The 19,638-nt window shown below is 36.4% G+C and overlaps 2 protein-coding genes across 4 annotated transcripts; one reads left to right on the forward strand and one right to left on the reverse strand.

Annotated features, from left to right (window-relative positions):
• The first annotated feature begins 7,002 nt into the window (after nucleotides 1-7,002).
• LOC133870055 (uncharacterized protein At2g23090-like) lies at nucleotides 7,003-9,196 on the forward strand. The gene is made up of 3 exons (XM_062307090.1): nucleotides 7,003-7,216; nucleotides 7,507-7,547; nucleotides 8,784-9,196. The coding sequence occupies exons 1-3, from the start codon at nucleotides 7,144-7,146 to the stop codon at nucleotides 8,901-8,903; spliced, it is 234 nt and encodes a 77-aa protein (XP_062163074.1). The 5' UTR covers nucleotides 7,003-7,143; the 3' UTR covers nucleotides 8,904-9,196.
• A 1,844-nt stretch (nucleotides 9,197-11,040) lies between these two features.
• On the reverse strand, nucleotides 11,041-19,261 carry LOC133871381 (casein kinase II subunit alpha-2-like). 3 transcript variants are annotated; one of them, XR_009900851.1, is made up of 11 exons: nucleotides 19,034-19,261; nucleotides 17,876-18,005; nucleotides 16,859-17,053; nucleotides 16,108-16,265; nucleotides 14,779-14,869; nucleotides 14,592-14,657; nucleotides 12,913-12,995; nucleotides 12,548-12,611; nucleotides 12,363-12,431; nucleotides 11,726-11,895; nucleotides 11,041-11,368 (listed from the first exon to the last, which is right to left on the reverse strand). XR_009900851.1 is itself a non-coding variant. In XM_062308825.1 (10 exons), exons 1-10 carry the CDS (start codon nucleotides 19,195-19,197, stop codon nucleotides 11,309-11,311), a joined length of 1,080 nt encoding a protein of 359 aa, XP_062164809.1. In that variant the 5' UTR covers nucleotides 19,198-19,260; the 3' UTR covers nucleotides 11,041-11,308. The 3 variants fall into 3 exon arrangements, 1 of the variants encoding a protein (XP_062164809.1); XR_009900852.1 differs by having other exon boundaries at nucleotides 11,726-11,898; XM_062308825.1 differs by lacking the exon at nucleotides 11,726-11,895 and having other exon boundaries at nucleotides 19,034-19,260.
• Nucleotides 19,262-19,638: the final 377 nt, after the last annotated feature.

The following is a 19,638-nucleotide window of genomic DNA, read 5'->3' on the forward strand; positions in this document are numbered from 1 at the left end:
TAGGTTTTTGTTTTAGTAAATTCAATGTCAAAATTAATGTGGTTGTAAGTCCAATATTAGGGATTAAGCTAGGTTTTTTAGCTTTGTGGGTAGAGAATCTTTTTCTCTAATCACTACGATGGCCTTCGGGCTTTGTTTGATCTTCGCCAATGGGCGATTATGTAATGGTGCTTTGTTTCTCTGTATTTGGTTTTCTGGTTGTATTTCCATTTGGGGTGATTTCTCAGTAATGAAGGAGACACTATTGTTAAAAAAAAAAAAATTGGTTTTGGAATTAGAGTCAATTGAGTTGAAAAATATAAAGTCCAAAAGCTGCCAGTCGATAGGTGATCCAACGCGAGTACATTGTATTTCAAAGAAAACAATTCCAGAGAAGTTCGACCAATAAATGATCGATACCCATTCAAACGAGCCATTCAAGAAGCTGAAAAATTGAGCTCACGAGAGCTTTGGTCACAAGGCAGTTGATAACTGTTCAAACACAAGAGCCTCAAAGAGTCTCGGTTGATAGTCGGCGGATACATGTTCGAACAAAGGTGTTCAATATTGAGCCGCAGAGATGTCCGATCGATACCCAATCAAACGTGTTGCCTGAAAAATCGTGAAACCCTAGCAAGAGTTCGCATGCGACACTAACCCGTTCGAACATGGAGGCCTGAATCAATGTGTTTTGTATATCAACTTCAGCCTAAACATTAGGTTTTCTCAAGGTCCGTCCAAGGACTCACATGCACAATTTTCAAAAGGGTGCTAGGCCATATTTCATTCCTGGGCCTTATTCCAGTGTGCTAATTGAGAGTTCTTTGATTCTTAAGCCTTCATTGATAGATCTTTCTTAGAGTTTCTTTGTTAAATCATACAAGCCTTACAAAAAGCCTTTAGCCACAGGAGCTCCATGATTGCGAGAGGAAACTCGATAGTAGAATTGTCCATAGGTTCTAGAGCTATTGCGATTGAAACAACGGGTCATTTGATTTATTGCTTTCATATATTTGATGATTGTTTTATGTGGTTGCTTATTTTTAATTTGAGATAATTTCTGTAGAACACTTATTCACCTCCTCTAGATGTTGTTTGGAATCAATTAGGTTTTTTCAATAAAGAAGTCTACAAATTGGTGAAGGGTTACCACATATACGTTACGTAAGGATCGATTCAAAAAAATGTTAGTCACATCTGCTCAATCACTTTAAAATGACTAGTTAAGTTACAATTTGAACACCTGACAATCACTTACAAAGTCTAGTCTCACATACTAAAAAAATCAATGTATAACTTAACAATAATGAGCTACTCAATGTGGAACTAACTTTTTCAAGTGTCACAATCTTCTTCACTTAAATCTCCAAAGTTCCTTGTCATGGCCCATGTTATGCAATACCACAACGCCACATAGTAATGCTAGGTTGCTCTGATGCCATTTGTAATAATCAAGGAAAGCACTAGTCATATATATGCTATCATTTCAAAATGACTATTCAAGTTACAATTCGAATTCCCTATAATTACTTATAAAGTCTAGTCTCATCTACTAATGAACCAATATAAGACTTAACACTCATGAAAACCTTTATAATCTGTTAAAGTATTGGCTAAGCGATTGAATTTACCTATTCTTACAAGCTTAAATTTTTTGAATAAGTGGTGGTTTAACATGGTATCAGAGCCAAAAGTCTTGAATTCGAATCTTAACTCCATCATTTACCCCCGTTTCAATTAAATATTGTACGTGTTGGGCATCACCTATTAAAAAGTAGTTTGAGCCTACACGTGAAAGAGAGTGTTAAAGTATTGATTAAGTGATTAAATTTATCTCGTCCTATCAGCTTAAGCTTTTTGGAAAAGCGGTGATTTAATATAATCTACCCACCAATATGGGCAATCTACCTAGCCAATATAAGACTAACTTTTTGAGATGTCACATGTAAGTGTCCAAAGGTTCAACCGCAAATGCGAGACTATATATATGCCACTACTAGTGCTTAGTCAAGCATGGATGGATATAGTATGGACTTCATACAAGGATTGCTTGTGTCCAGCATGAAAAATACTTCTATCTTTAGTGGTGTCTAGTTCTAAGATGATGCACTTCATTCCTACTAAAAAAGAGTTCAACAATGTCTATTAGCCTTAAATATATGGCAAATTGGGGTGGTTAACTATTCTTTGGGTGATTTATTGCATAGCTTGGTGGGTGATCATATAAAGCTTTAGAATCAGAAGATTAGGGGTATACAACCAGTTGCGGTTGCGATTATTTGTTCATAATTGCAACCGCAGCCAAGGTACCCAATTATTCCCATTTAAATAACCGCAACCGGTCTACCGGTTATGGTTATTACCAACCGCCAATTATCCGGTTATTAAAAACTGGTTATTAACCGGATAACTGGTTTTCATTCATGCAATAAAAGGCAAGATAGCAATTATTTTTTTAATACCCTTTTGTTTCATCATAAATGATTTTCTCTCTCTCCCAAAATGTGACTCTCATTTTTACATGGTGGGACATGTTTCCACAAAATATTAAATTCAACAATTCTATCCCTTTTTGCTCTTTCCTTTATTTTTCCTTACCAAACACATGCTCCACAATTTGTATTTTTGGTGGCCCAATTTTCCAGTCTTTTCCTTCTACTATTTTTGGTTTTTTTCGCGAGTTTATCAAACAAGAATTGAGTTGCTCTCTGACCATGAAGTAGTGGTCAGTACGCGCTCCTTAGTTTCTAGGGATACCCTTTCATTTATAGGCCACCATGTTTGTACTTAACTCTTTTGGTCTCTCTCTTCTTCTTTTTTGTTTGAACACAAGATCCTTTATTACTGGAAATGAGCCCCAGCGGGGATTACACTTGATCAAAGGCCAACACAAATACAAGAGCACAAAAGGCTAGTATAATGCCCGAAGGCGAAATCACTGCCCGTAGGCCAACGTAATGACTAGAGATAAAGAATCTCTACCCACAAAGTCAGGAAAAATCATGACTTAAAAGTAGCTACTAATGGTAGACTATGACAAAGGTCAAAAATATACAAAAAACACAGGAAAAACCAAACAGAGCTGCCATCCATAGAAAAACTGCCACCCATAACACACGCGCTGCCTCCAGAAGAATCCTTGCAACTAACGATCTTTAATAACCCTTGGGCGCCACCGCAAACGGTGAAAAATACGTAATGTGGCCATCATGCGCAACTCAGGGTGTGAAAACACCCTGGTGGGTGATGGCCACACTCCGGTCACGGTGCTTCGAAATGGCCGCATCAGGTGGTTGTAGAACCAGAAGGCAACGGTGACCACGGATGGAAGGCACGTGTCGGGCAGAAGACGGCGGACAAGCATAGATCTAGATTCAAAAAAGAAGAAATGAAACTCAGCCAAACAAAACGCGCCGCCGTCGACACGATCAGGACAGCCCCCTCCTTCGACGCCTCACGATTGATCATCCCTGCCAGAAAAACCAAAAAACAAACAACCTCTATAACCCAAAAGGATTAGAAGACCAAAACCACCAACGGATCTAAAACCGGGGGGACAAAAACTCTACAACCCTAACGGCCGAGAGACTTTAGTCTCTACTGAAAATTCAGGGAGGAAACAAAACCACCTTAGCCTAAAAAGGCTAAGGGGAAGCAAAGATTCAGGGAGGGAGGCTTGAAAGCCTCCCCTTGGCAACGAAACGGCATTGGTAGGGGCTTGTTTTGAGAGCTTTGGGAGAAAACGGGAGAGAGAAACTCTTCTAGTCTCTTAAACTCATCTGGGTATTCAAATTTTGAAGTATGTGCAAGCTTAGTTTGAGAAATGTTTTGAGTCTTTATTGTGAAGAATTGGTGTGATGGCAAGTATAAAACAATTTGTGGTTTTGCTACTTATAATTTTGATATGGGTATTGTAACGATCCACCCCCAATGACACAATATTGTCCACTTTTGGCTCCCCAAACCAGACTTCCCAGGAGGTCATCCATCCTGGGATTGCTCTCACAGAAGCACACTTAACTGCGGAGTTCTGATAGGTTCATCGCCATCACGGCTTTAAAACGCGTTGTGTCATAAAGGGTGCATTTATACATATAAGCACATCCTCATTCCCAGGCGATGTGGGACGTCACAGGTATTCCTTATCAGTTTTGTGTACTACCAAAGTGTTGTGGTTGTGAACATTGGTGCAATTTTTACTTTCAATTCGGCTATTAGTAGAGTCGCCAGAGTGGCAATGGAAGCAGTCGTCTTTGATGTCAATGCGAATCCTAGAATTCTCATGGGACATAGCTAAATCTAAAGTTTAATATATATTAAAAAAAAAAGGGTTACCTGGTTATTAACCGATTTCCTAAAACTCAAAATCAGTAACCGCAACCAGGTACCCGATTTTTCGGTTTCTCCTGTTAGCGGCTGTTGGCAGTTATTAGTGGTTACCGGTTACCGGTTATTTTCGGCTAATAACCGTCCCACTTATACACCCGTACAGAAGATATACGAAGTTAAGTTTACTTACAATCACTTAGTCAATCCCAGCACATGATTCACTCTATTTCATGTAGCTTATGATGTTAATCCACATATTCACTTGATTTGGCTCTAGTTATTGATTTGAAAGGAATTCATCCAATATCTACACCACAATTCATCAAACAGCCTTGATCATCACCATTCTAACGCACCATTACCCATCATCAAAACACTTCCTTTTCACATCTAAGGTACCAACAATATTTCATAAAACTCAACACAACATCAAAACTCCAAAACACAACACATCATCATCAACAGTTCAATACCACTAACATCACAACCACAACTACAACACGCTAAAACACATTCCACAAACTCCAAACCCTCGTCACAACTTCCACAATAACAAATCAAAACCCTAAAATGCAACCACAATCATACCAAATATTGAGTGCACTTATGAGGTGTCCTATATTGCTAAGATATAAAAAAAAAAAGTGAGTAGCATTGTTGGGCCTAAACTCATAGGCTTAAACTTTTGGGTTGTATGATATCTCAACATATTATATTATAAGCTTACTAAATAACTCTCCAAGAGTCCAAGATGTCAATCTCTAAATAGCTGGTATCAGAGCCATGGTTAGTTTCCTAGAACAAGTGTTTGGACGCGTCTGTTTCTGACCATTATGCATGCTATATTATGGGCTCATTATAAGACTCCCTAATGTGTCAATCTCCCAACACTAAAAACAAACAACAACAACAATCATAACATGAACACACCAACAAAACACTAACCAAACCATTTACATCTCAAATTCCATAACTCAATCCATCCAAAACACTAACACAAAACTAAAACTAAGTTAGAGAGCTTACCCTTTGTAGCTTTCCTTATCCAAGCTCTTCACCTCCTCTCTCTCTCTCTCTCTCTCTCTCTCTCTCTCTCTCTCGTGCGCAAAAATTCGCTTTTCGTTCTCTAAGTTTTTCAAGCTTCAAACGTGTGCCTAAAAATTGGGTTCATTTGAATGAACATGTGGCACATGCATTAAATTGAACGTCGAATCTTACCTACTCGCATGTGTAAACTTCTGTTCGTTTGAACATACTAGTTAGATCAAATATTGACCATCCATTCTCACCTACCGCTCTGCATGGCACTAAAACGACATCTCGTTTGAACGAACCCCAAAATCAGATGTCATCCAGACAATCCGCGTATCCCCAAAATCAGCAAGCAACCTACATACCTGTTCACAAAAACACTCAATTCGATTCAATTCAACTATCTTCTTAACAAGTTGGATCCCATCAATATTCACTCCAACTTGTAGAGAAGTGTTAGGAAAACTTTACCAAGAATCAAATCCCTTGTCATGGCAACACACAAAACAGGTCAACAATCACAAAAAGGCTAAATCTTAGCCCAAAAAAAAAACAAAAAAACAAAAAAACAAGGCTAAATCCAATATGCCAAAATATAAAAAACTTACCATGCGTGACCAACAATGGCAAATTAAATCATAATGAGTAAATTACAATTTACTTTCCCCTAATTGTACTTAGACTTCTAAACTTCAATTCACTTCAACGCGCACTTTATTAAGTCAAAACATTTTATAATGACTTTGAAAGTTGGAAGATGCAATAAGTTGGAATTTGAAAATTCTAAGTACAAATAGGGATAAGGTATAATACACCCCTTGACAAACGGAGCCATATATTTTGCTTTTCCTTGGACCATTTTATTTGTGGTTGTCGGTGCTAATTGTTAGGTCCCACCACTTGTGCCCTAATTTTTAAAGACTAAAAAAAATACTACGACCACAAATTAAAGTGAGGTCCAGCACTATGTTTCTTCTAGAACTCTAGCACTATCACTATGTCCATGTCTATGTATGGCACGTTATACATCCAAGTGTGTCATAGACATAGGCGGAGGATTAAGGGATGTCTTTTGCTTACACGTACACACTTTGAAGGCTAAAGCAATCAGTACAAATGACTGAATGAGCACCGATATTCAGTAGATTGACATATAGTTGTTATATTATTAAAAAATAATGTTTTACTTAGCGTAAAAAATTAATTTTACTGTTATATTATTATAATAATACAATAATTATATAACAATATATTAAATAATACTACTTATTTATTTAAGGATGTAGTCCTTCTTTTTAAAAATAAATATGTTGAAGAGATAAATGTTTAATTTCACTTTTATTAAAAAAAAACATGTAAATTTATTATTAAATATTTGATATTTTATGTAGGTCTCATAAATTTAATAATAGATTTGTGAAAAAAAGGTGTAAGAGAATGTTGTCAAACACATTTTTATTTTGGAAATAATATAATAAAAAAAATGTTAAAATAGATTTCAACAACAATAAAGAATTTATTTTATCCCGTTACAAGAAGTGAAGCTCAACGACCCAATTACACCAAGTCAACGACCGTCACAGTCGTTTGCGTCTTCTTCCTGAATCTTCCAAGCTTTATAATTTATATTTATATATATTTTTTTTTTTCACTCAATTTGCTCTCTTTCCTGGATCCCACTTAGGTTGGCTGGGGTCGGGTTCATATATAAGGCGTTCCCCTGCGAAATTACCTGGTTGTTCTGTTTCCTTTAATACCCTAGCTACTGGCTACTGTTCTGAAGAAGAAGAAGAAGAGGCAGCAATGGGGGGAGGCAACGGTCAGAAGTCCAAGACGGCCCGTGAGAGGAACATGGAGAAGCAAAAAGCTGCCAAAGGTACACATATCTTCCCTCTGAGAATTCGAGGAGAACAGTTTTGACTGTTAGAAGGTTTTAATTTTCTCTGGTCCGAATAAACTAAAACCCCATGATTATTCATCCAAAAAAAATAAAACCCCATGACTAATTTTTTTTTTTTTTTTTTTTTTGAGCTTTTTGTTTAGTTATATTTTTTCTCTTATAATTTCTCAGCAATCACACGGAACCTTTGGCTTCTCTTGTTATTATTATTATTATTATTATTTTCATTATAATTTGATTTGAAAATTGGTCCGATCTCTGCGCAGGAAGTCAGCTTGAATCGAACAAGAAGGCCATGACGATCCAGGTAAATTCTTTAGGCTTATGCATTCCAAGTAGATGCTAAAATTATTCTGGTTTAGAAATCTTCTTACAGGACTTCATTTGTCGTTGTGATTTTTGTTATCATATATGTTTATGATATATTAACCATGGTTTAGAAATCTTCTTACAGGACTTCATTTGTCGTTGTGATTTTTGTTATCATATATGTTTATGATATATTAACCATGGTCCTGAAAATCTGAACTGATAAGAAATGGATAATTTTTATTATTAACACTTCCCTGAGGAGTGATTCATGCACCATAGAAAGGTGTTCTTGATTATGTTTGAGTCCAATCAGTAAGCTGTAGAAGCCACTTGATTATGATTAATTGAAAAATAAGTTTGTGAATTATGTCCGAAGGTCTAGTACAGGGCTTTCTGATAATCCAGATTCCAAACATTGTGAGGTGCATGTAGAATAAGGGCATAAACTGGATCTCTCTCTGCTCTTTGATCCTGCTTGCCGTGAGACATTGTTTCTCCAAATTGCAGTCTCGTATCTAGGAGTCGCAATTCGTGTTCGCGTGTCAGATTCAGATATAAGACAATACTGGTCAATTTTAACTCGACCCCTCAATCCTACCTTACTAATTTCGTGTTCAATCTGGATCGGGTTCACGGGTCATGCAAAATATTGTCAACTCTTATGTCACGTGTCGGGTCCAGGTAATATCAATGCATGGATATAAGACTTTATAGATCAATCATAATCTGACCTATTTAATTAAACAAGTTAAACTCCTTAACCCTAGCCGGCTAATTTCGTATTTGGTTTGCGAGTTTTATCAAAAATTGACAGGCCTACTGGTATCTGGGACCATCTATCCAAAAAGAGAATTGGATTTACCCTTTCCATATACTAGTTCTAGTTTTGTTCTTGTTCTTAGTATTCTGGCATTAATTCCAATTAGTTTGGGTTTATTGACTCGAAAACATTAATTTGACTTTTGCTACATAACAAAAACTTTAGGGCTGTGCACCGATTCCTTATCATTCAATTACATTGGTGATTATAAGTAGAAATCTGAATTTTCAATATTCTTTTCAACAAATCAGCGGATACCTATCTCTTTAACAACATGAAGATTTTGATACAACGGTATCGAATCCATTGATGTAGCATTTTTGACCAAGAAGCTTTTAAAGGTGATTACATTTCACACCCTTTCAATGTCAGTTTTTATGGTTTGTGATCCATGGTTGGTTTTGATTGCAGTGCAAGGTTTGCATGCAGACGTTCATTTGCACCACATCAGAGGTGAAGTGTAGGGAACACGCAGAAGCAAAGCACCCCAAATCTGATGTTTCTGCGTGTTTCCCTCATCTTAAGAAATGAAATACTTGTAGACATGGGTGCAAAGCTTCATCTCTTATAGCTTATTGTTGTTTGAAGATTATGCAAAAGAAATCACTGCAGACTTGTGGGAGTTCAAATCAAGAAGAAAAGGAGAAGCCACAAAACTAAATCCCCAAAACATGAAGCTTTGCATCCATTTTCCTTGTAATGTTGTCGGTGCTTTTGCCATAATGTCCTATTTTAACCTTTACATTACTTTTTTTTTTTTGGAACCTTTACATTACTTGTATTTGTGGTCGTTGAATTGAAACACGTATATTGGTTCTGTTTTATATATATGTATATATTCAGATTTCAGGGAAACTGCCAGCTTGAGACTAATCCTGGGGTAGTGCGCCTCATTGGAACTTATGGGGGCATTGCACAAGCATGCCCGTCTCTTTTTGGTATCGTTTCGAAAGATCACTGCATTGTATAATGCCCCTATTTAGGCAGACTTGACGAGTTGACCGCCATCAATGGCTTGCTTTTACCAGGTTCGAGAAAAAACGATGAATGATCGCCACCATTTACATTACCAGATCAAGAGGTCATCGATTCAACTTGGCCAGACCCTGATCCTGTCACCTAATTTACCATTAAATAATCCCAACACAAACGCTTCTTCTTCTTCTTCTTCTTTTTTTTTTTTTTTTTTTTTTCTTTTTTCCTCACAAAACAATTTCTTTCACTTTCCTCTCACAAAAAAAAAAAAAAAAATTGAAATCTCTTCTTTCTTCTTCAAACAAAACTCTTTACCAAACAGTTTTGAGAATAATTCTCCTATATTGAGGAAAATCACGAGAACGTATAATGGTCTATTTGAATTTACAATTTTAAAACATATCAAATAAAAATACAGTTAAATATTTAATAAAATTGCAATTTAATTTTTAAAATTGTGCATTTTTAAATACGCACTCCTTGATTGTAATTTAAAAATACAAATTTTATTAAAATAAGTTTGATTTTTTATCAGATTATAAAAACCCACTTTCCGAAGATCTTTCTAGGGTTTTTAAATTGTAATTTTAAAAAAAACACACTTCAAAACTTTGAATTTGCGAAATCACGCATTCTAAGGCAAATGGATGCCTCTTCACTCTTCAGGGTGTCTCTACTCCATATTAACAATAGACTTGGGCTTAATTTATGTGGTTATCCTTAAATAAAACTGAGGCCATAACATAACCCACGATCTTCGGCCCACTACAACCCGATCCACGACTAAACTAAATAACCCACGAATTAAAAGAAACACGAACGGTGTGGCAGTTGCAACAAAATTGCTTTGCAACGTTTTGGTGAAGAGAATGAGATCGTCAGGTACAACGTGATTCACAAGCAACATGAGCTTCCAAGGTAGACAAATTTTACTTGGCTGAAACAAAGAGACACTCAACACCAGTTTTCTGAAAAATGGTACAGATGGAGTAAAGAATGACACCATCAGGGGCTATGCTGTACCATTCTCTGAGAGGGTGGAGGTTGGCGAAGTGTTCCATTCCTAACCTAAAAGTTAATCTCTTGGTTTCTCAACACCCACTCACCGAAATCAAAAAAAAAAAAAAAAGAACTAAATTTAATTAACTAATTTAAAACAAAAATGCTAAATCCAAGGCAAAAAAAAAGGGTGCAACAAGCCAACCACTTTGGTAGCTTCTAGTTCCAACCCAATTCCCCAAATCTTTTTACTAGTCAAGTACACTAGAACCTGGTAAAAGAACTAAATTATTGATCAACACTATAGGCTGCTAAACATACAATAAAAAAATGGAACTTCAGGGAGACCAAAAAAAGCATTCACTCACTATACCCTTTAAATTTCACTGCACATTCTTGGAGGCAAGAGGATGTCTCGTAGAGTATGCACGCACAAAACTAAGCACAACTCTTTTAACATATGACTTACAAACAGAACATAGCATAGATTTCATTAAGACAGTAGACCCCATTCAACCTCAATGTGCCTCGACCCCTAATAATGGGTCTCCTAAAAAAAAAAAGTTCCAATCATAACCTATTGAGCCAACACAAAATGGTAACACTTGAGGAATCAAATATAGCTATCCAAGATAAATAGATATCTACTATGTCAAGGTAGAAACTTTAGATTACGGCTCATCTGGAAAGAAAGGGCAGAAAAATACCAGCATTTATAGTACTAATTACTAACAGCAGCAATATCCTGAGTCTGAGAAACTTCATATAAAACCTATGAGCTAATAGAACAATATACAGCAAAAAATGCATGTGAAAAAAATACCAGCAAACAAAAATCTGACCGACCAACCACCTAATGTAGATAGCTATTTATCATGTATTAACCGTGCACAAGCTACAACACATAAAATGGCCTGAATGGAATACGATTCAGCTTAAAAAATTACTCTGCGTGGCTAGGATTATTGTGTCCGAGTCCTGCTGTTTTCTGCACTTCTCACCTGATGGAAATATGGATGAGCCTGAAATACAAACAAACAAATTTAGAATACCTGATTATAACACTAGAAACCACCTGCTATAAAACTGCAATCAAGAAGAGAGAGGGTTGGTCTGTCAAGAGTATTTTTTTTTCATGTTGGGAAAAAAAAAAAAAAAAAAGCACTAAGCAAAATTAGTATCTCTGTTTTAATACATCAAGGATAACACCAAAAAAATCGAACATGAGCTGTAAGCATCATTAATGGGTTTGAAATGCCACAACAATAGAGGAGCTGCAACAAATTCATATCCAATTATCTTAATTAGCAGATACTGCATAAGCAAGAATAAAATACGTCAAAAACAATGTTAAAAACTATATCCCATCTGACCCTTACCCCTGGGGTTTGAACTCTGTCTATCTTAATCAGGAAAAACAATTAGAAAGAATATGCCCATCCTTTTGCAGGCTCAGAAGATGTGGATAGGGGCAGTGGAAAGAGAGGGTAAAGCTTTCAAATCTTGATCTCAAGCCTCAAAGCTAATCCAGAGAAGACATGCTCCAATCCTACTGATGGCACAAAACCACACGGTGAACAGTGAGCCAGGCATGATACGGAAATGGGGCCTTGTAACAGAATTACATCTAGGCTGGGTACCAGAACTGATTAAAAAAATTCACTAAATCCAGAGTTTAGATGTAAAGACTATATAGCAAACTCGAGGAAAATGGCTACAGATATTTAGACCCTGTAAGATACCAAATATCAAACCAGCATTAAGAAGCAATAATAGACAATATCAAGATTTCTTATCATCAATGCAGAAGTTAACTCCTTAGGTTGAATAGAAAATGTTCACAGCAAAAATTAATAAAATTTACCAACAACTTGTTCTGACCATAAGCCCCTACTGATGATCAAAACCAGGGCAATCAGAAAGGGAATAAGGATTAAGAGGGGAAAAATAGGGAGGAAAACAGCAGTGAATCAACAACCCATCCCCCAAAATGTCAATTTAGAGAGAGAGGTATACCATTGCTTCTCTTGCTGTAGGCCTATCCTGATGATCATAACAGAGAAGCTTATCTAGGAAATCAAAGGCCTGCATATCACAAAAATAAAGACAAAAGAATCAAATCTAGTGGTAAAAAGACAACTCATAGCAGAATGAGCCAACAGCAGCAATATAATGATTTTCTAATTTTTAATGTAAATGACCTCTGGGGAAACTAGATGTTGATTATCCGCATTCATAAATCTGGACCATGGCTTCCTGCTGTGTCTGCAGTATAGTAAAATAAGATAGTACACACCAAAAACGTGTGATATGCCAGACAAAATATCATTTAATACATTCAAGAAGAAATGGTGTTTATAACAAGGAAAAGAAGCTGCAAAAGTGCATCATATGTTATGGAGAGGCGAAGCCTTGGCTTTTGTTTGACAATAAGATTTAAAACCCCAAATCTATCCTGCTCCTATAGATGTCACTGCCCCCATGCCATAATTGCAAATGATCATTCTCAAATTGCATCCTCTTTTCCACTTGAGAGGCAAAAAAATCATAACTGGGTTAGGCATACCTTCCAACAAGAGAATCAAGCTGTGGATCAAGCACCAGATGATATTTGTTCAAATATGCATTCAACTCATCAGTCCCAAGAACCTGAAGCAGAATTTACCCACATTAGACTACAAATCTTTTGAGCATTTACAATCCATCGATAATAAATATACGAGCATTTACAATGCATTATTGCTATATAAATAAATAAATGTTATTGTTTTTTACTGTTTATGAGACCTCAGTATTGCTATAAAGAACAATTATTCTTCTGTTCAATGTGTTCTTTCATCTATTCCACCAACTTAAGATGTGCACATTATGACAAACATCGTGTTTTACCAACTAACCTGTTGGTATAACATTGCAGCTCAGCATCACCACGATTCACACTGTCAAAAAGGATAAACTGAATCGATGCAACTCGAACCAATTGAGATTGGTACTGCCCACAGTCATGGTTTCTGAATTAGAACATTTCCATACAAAGGGCATGAGTACTTATTTCTCTTGGTTAAGTACTTAACTTTTTTGGTCATCATAAAACTCGTAAGATTTTTGCTACTATAATTTTTAAGGTTGTGTATATGTTGCTCCTTGCTCAAGTCCAAATCATTGTATTATGCACAGTTCTCCCATTCGTTATTAGCTTCCTTCCAAAGCACGATTTATCTATTGTGTACTGAAGATCGAGTGATACGTGGGGACCATGTTTCAATATCAGGAATCTGTAAGTCCCGATAACATAAAAACATGTAAGATTATAACCCCCGATACCCCAATTCATACCAGAGAAAGTGTTCATCACTCCCAAGTCCCAAGCAATTGTTGTGGATATGAAAGGACACCTAAAGAAAAGTTATAGACCTAAACTACAGCTGTTACAGTCTTGGATGTTCTGGCATAAACTAACATCGAACTATTGCAGAAATATAGTAAACTCCAATCAAGAAAACTCGTGTAGAATTTCAGCATTCATGACAAGGGCAGAAAGACTGTGAAGGTTTAAAGGAGATGAACTGGGATTAGATTCCACAGATCCTATATTATGTGAAGGCTTCTCAAATTTCAAAAATGAAACTAGATATGTAATTGAGGTCACTCATGGGTTCAGCTTATCCAAGCTCCAAACATCAATTGCACTCACATGAAATTCAAAGGAATGCTTGGATTTTTTCATGGTACTTTCCAGGCTGCAAAAATTGTATTAACTGCATGTATCCCTGCATTTCTAGGCTTCAACCATAAATTGAAAGCAGTTGGATGTTGAACTAAGAGTGACAACACGGACTGCAGCACGCTTGCCACAACTATTAAACTTCGGTTAATGGTTAATCTTTATGGTGGCACCTGTAGCAGCAGCTTAGGGTAAGCCAGAGCTAAGGTATCACAGAATCATAGCAGTCAAAGTCTCCACCTTCTTAGCAGCAACTTTAAGGAAAACCTAGAGCTCTATAACAGCAAGGCACAACTCATTTAAAACCTCATTTTCCATCAAATGTTCAAGCCAAGCATGGTCAACCTGGAGCAACAGTGTTCCTCTCACACTATGGGCAAAACTAAAAAAATCTTTCAAACAGTTCTTAAGGTACAATGACAGACAAACCAAAAGTTTCAGCAGGTTTTAAAACTGTAAGCATAAATATAAGCAAGGATTGCCTACAATTCTAGAAATCAAGGGCAAAGCACAAAAATTACCTTCGCAATTTTGACAAGCTGATCATGATTGTCATGACCATAAAAGAATGGCTCCTTCCGAAAAATCTGAAGGGGAAGAAAATACCCCCTTTAGAAATATCAACATTGAAAACAAGAAAAATGTCATAACACCTCCAAGCAACTGAAACACTCTAGAAGGACTATGCGGTTCCCGCATAACTCTCACCATTCCTGCAAACATGCAGCCCAGGCTCCACATGTCCAATGAATAGTCATAGTCTTGTAAGTCAACAAGTAGTTCAGGCCCCTTAAAATACCTTAATGACAATGGCTAAATTTGTTAACTTTCTGCAAAATAGATATAGGATGTGCACGATTCACATATCAAAAGAGCAAGACATCTACTTAAATCTAAAACCATGAAACAGCCTAGTAAACTCTTCTCACTGAAAGACAATGATACTCTAGTTAAGATTGATGACAGATCAGTGAATTTTTAATGATAAATTGACAAACATCAGCAAATTTGATCAAAATTAAGATGCTAAGAATTTCCATGTATTGCATCAATATAAGGGGGGGCATATAAATCAACTTCTAACACAACAATGATGCCTAACATTTTCCTTCCAAACTAAAATCATGGAAAAATCAAACTTTGACTCAAAATCAAGATGTAGAATCTTAAGCAATTGACAAATAAATGCAATGCAGGTTCTGCTACGCAGGGCAAAAAAATTGTGGCTAGTTATGCATGCCAATATTAATTCTTTTTTTTTTTTGATAGGTATGTCAATATTAAGTCATACATAATCAACATACTCATTAAACAATGAATGGAGCAATATGCATGGCATGATGAAAATGGTAAGGTTGAGAAGCATTCACTACTTCATCTTCTTTATGCCAATGCTACACAAAAGGGGTCGATTAGAGAACCTCAGAAATATCTCATTTTGCTTTGAGGCAGTATTGGGATTGGAGGTCAATCTAGGGAAGAATGAATAGGGCTCATTGCCTAGAAAAACAATGAAAATACATTCTTACTATGGAAAGTTCTAATTTTGGAAGAATTATAACTTTCTGGAAATTCTGCACAGATTTCTAGTTTGGTCTATCTAGGTGTATAATTGTGGTTAAGCTTGGTTAGAGTTTCTGTGGAGTCTCTAAGAGTCCAGAAAGGTTTTCTAGGCTTTCAAACTAGTCTCTTAGGTATTCATTATGCCAATTTAATGAGTAAGACAGTCCATTAGATAAGACAAATATAATCCTAATCCCTAAATGATTCTTGTTGCTGACTAAACTAGGCTAGACATCAAAGTTCAGACTAATGAAAACACCATAGACAGAAAACCGATCACAAACAAAGTAGGTGTGTCTGTGTGTGGCCAAATTATTCACAAGACGAACACTTTGTCAAACTCATTGGTTAATCATAACTTGTGAATAATGTGATTATGAGCTGCACAAATCAGACTGAGTATGAATTAGTAATATAGGAAACAAACATTTTTATGAGTTGATTAAAGGGTAAGTTGAATCCACGTAGGCTCACCTTGAAGCCACTCGGACATTGTATTCTTTGCTAGGATGGTAGAATTCAGCAAGACCCCAATCAATCAAGCGAAGTTTTCGCAGCTCGTGGTCAATCATAACATTGTGAGGCTTGACATCTCTATGCATAATGCCTTGCGAATGGCAGTAATCCAACGCCTGCATTTACAGATGGCTTGAATTAATTAAGCATGCAATGATACATCCACTAAGCTCTGAAACTTGGAGTCCTTGACATAGTAACCAAAAATTCGTTACCAATATGTTAAAATGAGAAGCAACATGATAAAAACCATGTAATTAACCAAAAAAAAAGGAGTCATGCATTGGCCACAGAATCACAACTACAAAAAAAAAGCGTCAAAGACAATGCATGAAAAAGCCATCCGGCATAATATTTAGGCGAAGAATGTTTTGTTACAAATTGCTTATACCTGCCAATGAGCCCTAGTTTAAATGGAACCTCCTAAATATTATGTGCCATTTAAACTAGTGTGAAGTCGTGACTGCAAGACCTACCTGATGAGTGTTATTTATTTATTTATTTTATTTTTTTTAAAAAAAGGTGCATACACCCATTCTGGTAAAGAGAAGTCTGCTACTACTTTTAGAAGTGGCAATTGATAAAATATCTTACCAAATTTTTTTGTCCAGTATATATTTTATATAATTTCATCACAACTAAATAGTTCTCCCAAGATTTTAAACACAGACTCGGAAGCCACTAATTAGCAACATGATCAGATACAAACCTTGAGAAGCTCGTATATATAGTAGCGTATGTCGTAATCAGTCAGCGTGGGGTACAAAACTTTCAAATCTGTACTGTTCACATATTCAAAGACCAAGCTAGGAGTCTTTGAGTGCTGATCTCTAACAATATCAAGCAGCTTCACAATATTTGGGCCTCCACAAAGATTCTGTAGAATTTTAATCTCCCTCTTTATCTGCATGAATACCAATACACGTATCACATAAATGTGCATAAAAAAGAATCATCACCAGTTAACAAGGCAATAACAAATGAATTCACCTATAAGGCAACAAATATTTGCACTGACAACTGTATATCCCAAGCAAGCAGATATGGGAACAGCTATACATCCCCTAAAAAATACTGAAAATAACATGATCTTCTTCCCATTGGGTTGGAAAATAAAAAATCACATGGGGATTCCACTCTTACCTTAGTGGCTAATGCACTCTACATTATAAAGGACTGATTCTTTTTGGTCGCTGGAAATGGCTAAATTGCTAAATTTCCGTGAGCTTCCATGACCATGAGCTTAATGTGCAGCCACAGTGACCGAAGTTTAGAATGCACATGTTTAATGTGCAGCACAGTCACTAAAAGATGAGAAAAAATGCATGCAACATAGCATTATCATGACAGATTGTTCCATTAATTTATCAACACAATCCATCAGTAAAAAGCTGAACACCTAAAGAGGAAGGAATTTTAAAAAGATTCAATATATTTTATCAGGAGCTTTCTATACAAAGCAACAGAACCATTACACTTAACAAATCAGCTTCACCAAGGTGTAAAGAAAAATTCAAATATGCGACACATTAACCAATAATCATGCTGCTGAATGGTTTGGGTGCTTATATCATTGGATAACAATCATTGGGGTTTGAGAGTCAAAAGGCAGAGAATTTCTTGCACTAATGCTGCACCCATAGGAATAATATCTACTGCATCAAGCATATATCAACAGTTTTTAAATAAATCTTGTTCAACGAAAACAATGCAAAAGATCACTCACCTTCTTTTTCTTGACGGGTTTAAGGATCTTGATAATGCATTTCTCATTGTTAGTAACATTTAAACCCTCAAAAACTTCACTGTATTTTCCCCTTCCAACTTTTCGAACAACCTCATAGTCATCTTGATCACTGAGTACATACAAGGAAATTAAAAAATTTCACAATGTGCATTTTAAGTGGCCAAAAAAAAGGTTAAATCTCAAAATTTTAATATTAATTATAGAGAGACAACCAATGGCTTCAGGGAGCACAATTCCCCGTTGGGTCCCCATCAATTCCATTTGGCAGATACTCCTCCACCTAGTTCAAGTTGAGTCCATCGCCCATCTTGATAGGAGTCCCAAATTTATTTCCCCTCAACACTCAGCAATTTTAAGATATAAGCGTTATTTTATCAGAAAACCGTAGACTTAGCGCCAAAAACAGCTTATAAGATTAATATCAGAAACAACGGTTTATTTTTCTTTCTTTTTTTTCCCTCGCTATCCATGCAGATTAAAATATACCCAGATTGCAGACTCCAATAAGTAGATTCTATTCTATTCTCAAGGCTGATGTCAATGTTTCAACTTAACAGCCAAATAAGAGAACAAGACCCACTTCCTGGCCAAAACGAGAACCACTATAGCTTCCACAGTCAAATAATTTTACCTGTAGCCCAAAATGAAACTTTAGAATTATGCCCAACTACAAAGTATCCCAGAACAAACAGTAAACCTCTGTCCTTTACAATCGGTATTTTGATCACAAAAGTTACAACTTCCAGCAAGATCCATCACATGCTGACCCAATAATCAAAAATCTTATCAAGTTCCCAAATCCAGACAGCTTCAATGGGTAATCACATTCACGTCCAACGCGCAATCTAGTGGCCGTTTGTACCCTCATAAACGTGTCAAATTACATGGTAGCTCAGTTAAAACAACTTTCCTTTCTTTTCCTCAGATGTCTATGTATGGAGAATTGCTACAACTTCACTACCCGAAACATAAAACCAATCACATCCCAATTCATATATTCACAAGACGCTCCAAATCAAATAATTCCAAAAAAAAAAAAACTAATAGTGGTAATACAAAACCCTAGATCCCATTCAAGAAGAATAGTTGAAAATGTGAAACAAAACAAAGGCATAGGGTTTTTGAAAACTATTTTACCCCCACTGAACGGTGAGAGACTCGTAGTCCCAGTAATCTCTAGGGCGGTGAACATTGACGTCGGCGTAGACTCGAGCCCTGGACATGGCTTGCTCCGAAGACCCAGAGGTAAATGAGCACCACCCGTTACGTGTATTCGCGTTGACGATGATCAGCCTAAGCATCAAACAAACAGCAAATACAACAGAGATTGGTTATGATCAGGAGGTAAGTAGGTAACGAAATAAATTGGATAATTTCTTTTTTTCTTTTTTTTTTTTTTTGGAACAACTTCGCAAAAAAGTATCGAATTATATCGCATTTTGACAGAAGGATACTGAATTATCATTTCTCTTAAACCCGGGGTTTTAACAATCAAAATGAGTCCCATAAGGACATTCCGTCTGTTCTCGACGTTAAAACGTGACGGAAGTCGATTCACGTAACTTTCACGTTACTTTTTTAATGCGTTTGGTCTTCTTTGCCCCTGACTTCAACGGATACAATTTCGAACTTAAATTCGGTCATCATATCATATTTTCCTATTCTCTCCCAAATTGCTTTGTAAGTCTCCGAAAACCCTAGAGCTCCCCATCCATACTCGTGCGCTAAGAACCATAATCGTG

This window comes from Alnus glutinosa, chromosome 6 (assembly GCF_958979055.1).
Source record: "Alnus glutinosa chromosome 6, dhAlnGlut1.1, whole genome shotgun sequence".
Taxonomy (NCBI): Eukaryota; Viridiplantae; Streptophyta; class Magnoliopsida; order Fagales; family Betulaceae; genus Alnus; species Alnus glutinosa.